The sequence below is a fragment of the Adiantum capillus-veneris genome, chromosome 24, assembly GCF_014529385.1.
Source record: "Adiantum capillus-veneris isolate H3 chromosome 24, ASM1452938v2, whole genome shotgun sequence".
Classification (NCBI taxonomy): domain Eukaryota; kingdom Viridiplantae; phylum Streptophyta; class Polypodiopsida; order Polypodiales; family Pteridaceae; genus Adiantum; species Adiantum capillus-veneris.
In genome coordinates, this window is record NC_140954.1 from 131623365 (window position 1) to 131634871 (window position 11507).

Consider the following 11507-nt stretch of genomic DNA (forward strand, 5'->3'; position numbering starts at 1 on the left):
TGCTATTTTTCCATGTTGAAGGCACACGGTCCTACACGAAATAGTAGGCCTGTCATTCCCAAAGAGGGAGGAGTATACACCAAAGGGCTACCAACACAACCAAAAACACAAGACAGAAAGATAAACTATTTGGGGATTAGCATATTAGTGTAAAATCTTCAAAGCTCTGATACCAATGTCAAGTACAATGGAATTGAAATTGTAAAGATCTAGGTTTCTCACTTTCACAAATCCTTTACTTCTTTCCTTGCATTAGTGATTGCCTTTAGCTTGAATGATGGTTCTTTTTACCTTTCCCTAGAGAAAGGGAATGAGAGAATGCAATAGAGATGTGTAGAGGGAGAGAGAAGGAGAGAGAAGAAGAGAGCGACTCCCAATGGGGTCCAACCAACCTTCTCAAGGGCCCCCCACTGTAAGGTGCAGCGGAATGATTGTTTGCGCTTTGCTCAAAATGAGTGCTCCGAACTGTGCTCAAGGTTCCTTTTAGTTCTTATGGAAGGGAGAGCCTTCCGTTCTTAATGGAAAGTGCTATGATCACGAACAAAGTGAATGGACACTATGCGTGCAAGTGAATGAGACTGAGAGATAGAGAGAGAAGAGAGATACGACACCAGAGACGACGTAAAACCCTCCTCTGAAGGCCCCACTCTCTTCGGCGAGAGTGGTCTACTTTTTGATTGCACAAAGTGGTACAATGACGATGCAATGGACTGATGCAATCTGGAACTATGCCAATGACGACGACAGTGATGACGACGACGACTTTAGGGCTGAAATCTATGATCTTCTAACTGTTGAATTTCGGGGCTGTTTTGGTGGCTGAAAATGACTGTTTTGGCTGCATTTTCATGGCTGAAATTGGGGGATCTCTGCAATGCTTCAAGGGGTTAATCTGCTACTGTGTCTAATGCTGAAAACGCTCCTGCAAGTGCTTCATCAACGGGCTGAAAATGAAAACGCTGCAGCAAATGAAAAACGCTAGCAAAAACGCTAGGTTCCAGAAGAGTTCCGACGATGGAAACTGTAAAAACGCTAGGTAATCTGGTACTGCTGCTAGTGATCTGTAAACGCCAGGGCTTGGAGGGCTTCCGGCGATGATGCAAACTGAAAACGCTGGCTGATGTGTATGGCAAGGATGGAGATCCAAAAACGCCAATGGTCCTGCTGGGGTTCTGTTGAGAAGGTGCCTGTTGAGCAGGGATCTCCTGCTGCCTCTTCTTCCATTTAGTGCTAACTTGGGTTTGCTTATATATTAACTTAGCAAAATTGCCTACCTACCTTTGTTGGAAAGTCACTTAAAAATAATAAGTGAAAATACCAAAAATAGGGAAAATAGGCTAAATGCACTGGAAAATTCCCTTGACTGAATCTGATGGATTCTGAAGGGAATACTGATGATCATGCTGTGTGCAACCAGAGGACATGCATCTATTGCTAAGTGACTGGGCATGCACGGTCTACGAATAGACTCACAAAAGTGCCAGATCACTGCTAATCTAGACTTGACTGGACTGATTGAACCCTGTTATGTTGTAGCTTGTCCACAGACACATAGGGTTGGGATGTGTCATGTGACATCCCCTCCTTTTCAAAGTGAGGTACTAGTACGGAACTGTATGGCGTCGAGGGAGATCGCCAACAGCATCCGGAATCCTGGAAGGGACTCTTCGCCGGCCCACTCTGATGTGTGGGTCGTGCGGTACTTGAACTTCATAAAGGTCTGCAACGCTTGCTTCTTTGGGCCGTGCCGAAAGCGACACAAAGTCTTCTGTGGCTCCTTCGATGCTTCAACTTTGTCTAGAGTTGTGCTTCTTTCGTCTTCAAGAATCTCCATGGCTGAAAATTCCTGAAACCATCTCCAACATAAAACCATGAACATACCCATTCCATGTAAAGTGAAGGAAAAAAAACTTGTCTTCTCTAAAGACTGTGCATGCAATGTAGATGAACAAATAGATGGAGTGACAGCCCGTTCATCAAACACATGCAAACAATGAGATCAAATCTTTTCTATTTGATCGAAATCAATCAACTGTGGCAAATCACAACAGAAATGCCTATGCTTGGTTCTCATACTATCATGTGCTCTTTCGGGTACTGTGTCATGCCAAAGAAGAGTCATGGAATGTGACTTCCTTACATACATACCTTTCAACTTTTCATGAACAATCCGCATACATTCGTGCTCATCCATGAGAGAAACGTGCTCAACATACAATATGTCATGCCTAGGAAAAGGGATCACATAACGATGTTGACTAAAATACAGGAAACCTTCACGAATGAAACACTCGAACAATGCGTGCGTATCAATCATGCTAACACATAATACTTCCTGTGAGAGTTCTTTGGACCAAGGCTCGAGAGCCAAGATCGGTTCTTCATGATTGATTGAATCTACAACAAGGTTAGCTTTGCTAGGAAAAGCATTCACTAACACATCATCCTTGTGAACAATCACATTATCTTCATACAATTCATCATGCTTGTCTTTTTCATCCAAATCATCATGCAAATCATTATCATTCAAATCATCATGCTTCTCATAATCATGCAAGTCCTGTGTATCATGCTTTGGAGAAAGAGAGACTGAGAGAATCTCCTTATCCCGAATCCTTTCAACCTTGTCATGCATATTAGCAATGAGAGATGGAGAAGGAGCAATGTCGACTCCATGAAAAGACAGTAGGAGAATCACTTTTGGCATTGAGAGTTAAAGTGTTAGCCTCAAAATCAATGAGAGCGTTAGTCTCACGAAACCATCGAATGCCCAAAATCATATCACCTCCTGAGAGAGGAGAAACAACAAATCTTCTAGTGAAGGCAGTCTGTTGAATTGCAAACAACACATCAAGGCATTCCTCTGTGAGGAGAGCGTCCATACCGGGACGAAAGCCAGAGACCTCGATAGGAGATCTCGGACTAACCTCGAAGCGGACTCTCTCAACAAGAGAGGAACTGATCACATCATACATACTACCTGGGTCAAACAATATGACAAAACGGTGCCCCGACGTACGACCATAACATTTAATAAGAGAATCATCAATGGGAGAGTCCTGAGAAACTTGGGGCACACTCATGTTATCATTCATTGCATTGACAGATGTAGTGGTTGTTGTGGGTTCTTTAAATTCATTCGATTCAAGCTTAGGACATGTTCATTTTATGTGACCCTTAATGTGACAATGAAAACAACGACCTTCCTTAGAATAAGTGCTTTGTTCTTCCGACGTGATGTATCCTCCTACAATTCCTTGTGCTACTTTTTCATCTGGAGTAAGCTTAGGTTTAGCAATTATGTTAGCCTTACCCTTAGATTCATTGGAAGAATTCTTTGATGAGATACTGTTGGTAAATTGGTTAGAAGAGTTATCATTCTTACCGTTCTGAGAGTTCTGAGAAGTCTGCGAGGTACTTGTGGAAGTCTTGTTCTCCTTAGGCTTTCCCTTGTTGTGCTTCATCTCCTGTGCGAGAGTAATCACTACCGCCTTGTTGAGATCGATTGGATCGAGTACCTCGACATCGTACTTGATATACTCGTCCAATCCAAAGAGAAAAGCCTCTTTGCACTCATCATCCGATTTTCGTAATTGAGTACCTAGCTGCAAAACACGATTAGAAAAAGACATAACCGGCATACCATTTTGCTTAAGAGAGCGCCAATCGTCCTTCAATCATGCAAGGTACTGAGGTGGCATAAACCGCACCTTGAGCTTGTCTTGGAAATCAGCCCAACTATAAGAGAGGGGCATGAAATCGTCGGCTGCCTCTAAGTGCGCGGCTAGCTGTGCCTCTTGCCATGCGTGGTACCATTGATGGCATCACCGGCAAGGTACATAGCTGCCGTCAAAACTTTGCTATTCCCTGTCTTTTTAGTTGTCGCAACATAAGCATTAAATTGATGCAACCAAGAATGAATAACCGTAGCATCCATCTTACCGTCATACTTACTGAAAGTCAACTTCTCTGTGACTAGATGGTTGGAATCCGCATCGTGGCTTGCGCCACTTTCACTCCCACGATCTTTGGGTGGTTCGATTTTCGAGGCTAGTGCTTGTCGAAGCAATTCTTGAGTGCGTAGCTCTCATTGAGCTTCACACTCGGTCTCCAAGGCCAATCTATGAGCAACACGATTTGCTTCCAAGGCCGCGTTTCTTGCCACCTCTTCCGTTGTTTCCTTTCTTTGCGTTCGTTGCGCTCGCGTTCTAAAGCAAGTCGATTGTCTTCTTGTTTTGCGGCAAGTCTTGCGTTTTTTTCATCGCGCTCACGTTCTTGAGCAAGGCGATTTGCTTCTTGTCTATCCATCATGGCCATCATCTGCTTGACCATTGCCTCCATAGGGTTTGGTGCACTTGGTGGCGTAGATGGCGAAGGGGGAGGGTTGAAGAAATCATCTCCGGGTGGGGAAGAGTCTTCGTCGCCTCTCTCATGCTCATCACCTGTATGCGAAGTATCCATTCCGCTTCGGGTGACGCGCTTCGGGTGACGACCATGCACTGTGATCTTGGGTTCTTAAGTTCATGAGGAACTTGGATTCTTGAGGATCTTGAGGTTCTTGAGGTTCTTGAGGTTCTTGATTTGTGAGAGTCTTGGGTTCTTGAGGTTCTTGAGGTTCTTGAGGTTTTCTTTCGCTTGCAAATCGCGTTGGAGAAGGATCTTCTCTTCACCCGAGTTCTACTCCTTTCTGCGGGCGCACCCCTTGGCGGCCTTGCGCTCACACCAAGGTTGCTTTTTCCCACCTCACGTCGATTGGCCGGCCGCTAAGTGCACGGTCCGCTCTCAATGAGTGAAAAGAGACACAAGGGGAGGCTGGACAAGCCCTTCTTTCTTCGGATTCCTGTCACTCTTCAACAAAACACGATTAGGAATCGACACGCCCAAGCGAACTTGGATTCGTGCGACCGCTACAAGCAAAAAAAAAATTATTGTGGTTCTTGTGGTTTTTTCCTCGAGTAATGCAGAACACTTCCAAAGCTCTAATACCAATGTCAGGTGCAGCAGAATGATTGTTTGCGCTTTGCTCAAGATGAGTGCTCCGAATTGTGCTCAAGGTTCCTTTTAGTTCTTATGGAAGGGAGAGCCTTCCGTTCTTAATGGAAAGTGCTATGATCACGAACAAAGTGAAATGGACAAGGTTCCTTTTAGTTCTTATGGAAGGGAGAGCCTTCCGTTCTTAATGGAAAGTGCTATGATCACGAACAAAGTGAATGGACACTGTGCATGCAAGTGAATGTGACTGAGAGATAGAGAGAGAAGAGAGATACGACACCAAAGACGACGTAAAACCCTCCTCTGAAGGCCCCACTCTCGTCGGCGAGAGTGGTCTACTTTTTGATTGCACAAAGTGGTACAATGACGATGCAATGGACTAATGCAATCTAGAACTATGCTGATGACGACGACGACTTTAGGGCTGAAATCTGTGATCTTCTAACTGTTGAATTTCGGGACTGTTTCGGTGGCTGAAAATGACTGTTTTGGCTGCATTTTCATGGCTGAAATTGGGGGATCTCTGCAATGCTTCAAGGGGTTAATCTGCTACTGTGTCTAATGCTGAAAACGCTCCTGCAAGTGCTTCATCAACGGCTGAAAATGAAAACGCTGCAACAAAACATTAGCAAAAACGCTAGGTTGCCTGAAGAGTTCCGACAATGGAAACTGTAAAAACGCTAGGTAATCTGGTACTGCTGTTAGCGATCTGCAAACGCCAGGGCTTGGAGGGCTTCCGACGATGATGCAAACTGAAAACGCTGGCTGATGTGTATGGCGAGGATGGAGATCCAAAAACGCCAATGGTCCTGCTGGGGTTCTGCTGAGAAGGTGCTTGTTGAGCGGGGAGCTCCTGCTGCCTCTTCTGCCATTTAGTGCTAACTTGGGTTTGCTTATATATTAACTTAGCAAAATTGCCCTACCTACTTTTGTTGGAAAGTTGCTTAAAAATAATAAGTGAAAATACCAAAAATAGGGAAAATAGGCTAAATGCACTGGAAAATTCCCCTGACTGAATCTGATGGATTCTGAAGGGAATACTGATGATCATGTTGTGTGCAACAGGAGGATATGCATCTATTGCTAAGTGATTGGGCATGCACGGTCTACGAATAGACTCACAAAAGTGTCAGATCACTGCTAATCTAGACTTGACTGGACTGACTGAACCCTGTTATGCTGTAGCTTGTTCATGGACACATAGGGTTGGGATGTGTCACGTGACACCCACACCATTGCCAATGTGGTATTTGCTTTTGATTGCATAGTTGGAATGCGCACACAATGCAATATCTCAAGCGTAGACTCTACTAACTTGAATGATTACTCTCGCCGCGGTAACTCCTCAAGAAGAGGCACCTCCAGGGCTGATTTGATGCACCTTTGGATCCTTCTCGATGTGTGGGATTGCGGATGGCGACCAATAGGAAGATTTGTGCTAAATTGCGCTCCAGATGTGAGAGGAATGAAGGACTGAAAGCTGGCTGCAAAAACGCAAATTTGGCACGAAACGCAGTAGATCTCTCGCATAAAGCAGGGCTGAAAACGCAGATCTCGATGACGGCAATGATGGCAGCAATGGAGCACTCGATGATGGCGAGGGAATGGCCGAGGAGAAGCTCTATGGGCTGCCGAAGTATCGGACCGCAACAGGGAATTCCCATAGGCCGATCCGAATCGCTTCCCGATGAGGAGAACCAAATCTGAAAACGCTGGCTGATCTGCTGCCAATTTGCAAGCGTCAGGCTGAAAACTGCAAATCACCAGAGCTAGTGCAGCTTGCAGAAAACACTAGCTGCTCTGGGAGCAAAAGGGCGGTTGATCTCTGCTACTTCTGGTGCTAGGCTCCTATGAGTGAAAACGATGGCAGATGGGCTCCCTTTATAGGCCAAGTATTGGGCTTAAGAATTTATTTGGAGTGAGGTATGGCAAACTATCCACCACACCCAACAAAATAAATCATAAAAATAATTTATTAATAAATTGGACCAAGGGGTCAGATTTTGGGTAAAACTGTCGCACATCTGCCCACTCGGGGATTCGATCGACATGGGGAATGGCTCGTTGGATTCCTCTAACCTAGTACTACATGCTTGTCATGCCAGATGCCCACCGTAGTGTAATAACATCTATCAAAACGAGTGTACAACCATTTATGCAAGAGGGTCCAAAACTGGAAAACCTAATCTAATGGACTCGTCCGGACATGCAAGTCCTGCAAGCAGGCTCACAAAATTGCGGCACTAATCTTCCTAGGATTCTAAACACTCCTATCTAGGAAGAAGCAAAAAATTGACTCTGGAAGTCGATGAAGCATGTCTACGTGGCACAAAGAGCTATGTGCACGTGATACTCTGTTTTCGGTCATGGGGTGTCTTTTGTGGGCTCGCCGACTTCGGATTAGACCTATCCAGAGCCTAGGCAGCCCCCTTGTCATTGACCTGACACTTGTACCTACTACAGGCACCCCCACGAGGGGGGTCGTCCTACAAGGGGGGGGGTAAGGGGGTCACCCTCTATGGTCATGCATGGGTAGTCTGCCGTTCTGTTAACGTTTTCTTTCTACCTCTCTCATCTCTTCCACTCTCACATCATTGGGTCTATACCATTTTGTCTTATCCACACACCAACCACCTCACACTCATTCATATCAAGGATCTAGGAGCGATACTAGACCTACAACCAGACCACATGGAGGCGCCCACGCCTTTATAAGCGTTGTGCAAACTCCCCTTGCCCTGCAACAATGCACAAGAGGAGCCACTCCTGTGCTATCCACAGCTAGACATAAGTTGGTAAAGCAAAAGGAAAATGCTCTAGGAGGCTTATCAAGCGCCCTAGCAAGCTCAGGATCACCCTAATCCTAAGCTTCCTACTGCTACCCAGCCTAGCTTCCACAGGATGCTTCCCAATGGCTCCCTCACATGCATGTACTCCCCTAGGATCCATCCTGCGTACAACATGAGACAAGCCAAACAAGCACATAAAACAACATAAGAGATAATGGCGCTAACTGGCTCTCCCTGAACATTTAGCTACTATGGGCCTTAGTTTGCAATGTGCATCTACAAAACTCTCCCATCAATTGGCTTCCCAAGCTTGCACATGTAAATCCCACCCCCAAATGCTCTATATACATAAAAGGCTGAGACAACATACCTCTGATTATGAAGCAACTTATGTAAGACTTCAAGACAAAGCTTGTGCACTACTATTAATTGTTCATTTGCACACCTTGCAACTCCTGGATGTTCTAGTATTTCTTCACGGGAAAGGTAAGGTAGCAAAAATATTCCATGCAGAGCATGTGGAAGTCAAAACCACAGGACATGAAATCTGTGTTGCACCATGTGAGAAGAATGCATAAAAAATCAGAAACAAACTAACTTAAAATACTTGACCCAAGGTATTATTCCCATGCAAGAGATAGCATCCATACCAACTGTCCAAAGCTCCCTCTGCATCAAATAAAATTTACCATACCCTCCTCCAAATTGGTGTAGTTGTTGTCCATACATTTAACAAATAGATGCCCCCCGCGGACCGGGCGGACTTTCTAGGGGGTTACATAAAACAAACTAGATAATCTTGAATGACAACACAACAGATACCTAGGGGTAAATAATATTGTAATCCACAATAACAACAGCTTAGCGATGAAACTTGCAAATCATTCCTTGCTAAAAAACACACCCTTTGATAAGACTGCTCCTTGAAACCAATGACTTCCAAGGCTTCCTTAGTGGCTATCAAGCGTGTACGCCCTGTTCTGCACTTTCAAACAAAAACAATCAGCAGTACAACATTTGTCCCCCCATGTTGCCATAAATCAGCAGCGTAGGCAATCACAAATTTGAAAGCTCTCACCAGGTACATGCAATTACAAAACTTGAGGTAGAAATTCGACTTAACATAGACACAGATAGTTTTACTTGTTCTACTCTGAAACAAAAGACCATCTCCACCACAAGAAACAAATCCTGTGGCATAGAACTTACCTACACATAAACAAATACAGGCTTCCTTACAGATGCCAATCAACACTATAGTTGGACATCCAGGTTTCACCTCCAAAGAAAAATAATATAAAGAAAATATCACCTTGGAACCTTCAAAACCTGATGAACAATTTGGACAGTTTACAAGTGGAATGCATCTCTTCATCACAATTCTTTACTTCCAATGAGCACCACCTTTTGAAAAACCCCAATTCGAAAAAAGAACAGAGCTCTCACTAGCCTACATGACAAAACTACAATAATTTGAAGCATTCTCTTTCACTTCTCTATCTCCCAAGAAGGCATTTGCATTATATTATTTATACTGAACCTATTTGCAAACACGGCGAACCAGGCCCGCCAAAGAATAAAGAAATTAATTTTGTGTAAGATCTCTCTTCTCATATTTGCTATCAAAATGTTTATTTTGTCCACTTTTCAACAAAAACTCATTGAATTTATCTTCCAAGGTCTTGACTCTATCTACAAGAACCGATTCGGACATGCGCAGCATTCTGACTTCCATAGCCAAAGCATTGACTCGCTCCTTTTCAGCTTGCAGCATTTTCAGAAGCTCCTGTAAGTAGCCATCCATATTATCCTGTTTGTTTTGTGCAGCTAATGTCTTCTCCATTAAGAGCTCAATCGGTGCAGAACCAGCTGAGAAACTTCTCCTGTGCTCAAGGTCTCTGTCCTCCAGCTTTTGTACTCTTTCCTTCAAATATCTCTCTGACAAGTGCAAGATGCGTATCTCATTCTCGAGCTGAAACATCCGCTCGCGTTCGATTTGTATTGTTCTTTGCAGTTCCACTATCAACATCGTAATCTCATCTTGTTTGTTCTCATAATTGTACTGTCTAGACACTAACGAGTCTGTGGAAAGAGAAGGATATGTAAAAAGTGAGTATGGCTCACTCGACTTCACACTTTGTCCCTTCAGCTTCTGCACTGTCTCTTTCTTACTTGAACGGAGTAAAGATCCACCAAAAGGAATTACATAAGGTAGGAGGACAACAAATAAAGCACTAAAAACGAAGAGGTAAATGAGGTAGTTGGAAGATGTATCTTGCTGCACAGTGTCAGTTCCCCTGCCTACATCACGGTTCATCTTCCTGACACCATCATTCTCTTATGGAAGGGACCTATGTGCAGTCTATGCACAAAACTCCCCATCAAAAGGGTTAATGAAAAACTGAAGACAAAAGAGTGGCCTGCATCCACATGGAAACATGAAAACAGGGGGCCTAAATGTGACAAATAAGCAAAAACTACCGCCAGGTTTAAATGCCGGTAACATTGAGAGGTAAAAACGGCAGTTGAATGTTACACTAAATGGAGCACAAAGCTGATCACAAGCAATACATTATAGTTTGCAAGCTCAAGATCAAAAGGGAAAATAAAAGAGAAAAACGCAGCAGTCAGCTAGCTATGGAAAACCCAGAGATCAGTCAATCAAGAAAAGTCCAAATGACAGAAATTTCAAAAGTTTTGTTGGTAGGGCAACCGTGAAGACTTCCCCACATGAGAGCGGAAAGCTGCGGAATACGGAAAAACTGAGCTTTATGGCATCCTATGAAGAGAAAAAAGAATTGTTTCGCTGGCTGTGACCAAGAAACTGCAATGTGAAAGGATGAATCAGAAAAGACGAGCTAGATCGCGACTGACCTTCTTATTTAAAAAGATGAAATGGCGAGAGACACACGCAGGCGACATGCCAACAGACACGCTTGCAACAGGAATGAAGCGTTGGAAGGGGGCGGCACGCACCTTGGTCTGCGCCAAACGCGGAGATCATTCGTTCTGCGTGTACACAAGAGCTGCCTTGCGTGGGCTGCACACTCCAAAATTTGCCAAGTTTACGTATCCCATGTGAAAACGACCACGCTAACAGTAGTGGGCACAACATACTAGCACACTTAAATTAAATCTATTACTTCCTAAGATCCCCGCCCCGGATATTCGCACCCCTTCCACGTCAGCTCCTCACACAAAAAAATTTCACGCCAGATCCTCATGTCCCCTCTGCTCCCGCTGCTCTGTCGTCCTCGCCCGTAACGCTCCTCTGTCAACTCTGCCTCATCCCTCTGCTTTTGCCTCTCCGCGCCTGAAACCTGAGAGACACAGAGAGAGAAAGAGTGCGCAGACAGTCTACGGCTACAGTCCGTGCGACATCTCTTTGCGCACAGGTGTGACGCCCCAGATTCTGGGCGCGTCGGGGAGGGGGCCCGGCGGGGATTCATACCCGCACGCGGCCGAGGGAACTTCTGTCTTCAAGGGGCCCGGCGGGGATTTATACCCGCGCGCGGCCGAGGGACAAGGTGTTGCTTCAAGGGGTCCTGGCGCGGACGGCACCGGCTCAGGAGGGCCCGGCTCGGACGGGACCGGCTCGGGTCAAGTTGCCTTCTCGGGGGCCCGGCTCGGACGGGGCCGGCTCGGGCGTGGTTGCGTTCCATGGGTCGACGGCCGTTTGCGTTTCGCGGGTCTTCGCGAGTCTCGCGTTTCGGGTCCCTAGCCCCA

At 45.2% G+C, this 11507-nt stretch overlaps 1 protein-coding gene across 2 annotated transcripts; it reads right to left on the reverse strand.

Moving 5' to 3' along the window:
• Window positions 1-293: 293 nt before the first annotated feature.
• Window positions 294-10968, reverse strand: LOC147427152 (uncharacterized). 2 transcript variants are annotated; one of them, XM_086498142.1, is made up of 2 exons: window positions 10758-10968; window positions 294-8761 (listed from the first exon to the last, which is right to left on the reverse strand). In XM_086498142.1, exon 2 carries the CDS (start codon window positions 2705-2707, stop codon window positions 2000-2002), a length of 708 nt encoding a protein of 235 aa, XP_086354268.1. In that variant the 5' UTR covers window positions 2708-8761; window positions 10758-10968; the 3' UTR covers window positions 294-1999. The 2 variants fall into 2 exon arrangements, with proteins under 2 accessions (XP_086354268.1, XP_086354267.1); XM_086498141.1 differs by lacking the exon at window positions 294-8761 and adding an exon at window positions 9283-10605 and having other exon boundaries at window positions 10758-10872.
• Window positions 10969-11507: the final 539 nt, after the last annotated feature.

Coding starts and splice junctions, on each gene's coding strand:
- LOC147427152 (XM_086498141.1), bottom strand. CDS start 10,098: ATGAACCGTGATGTAGGCAGGGGAACTGACACTGTGCAGCAAGATACA.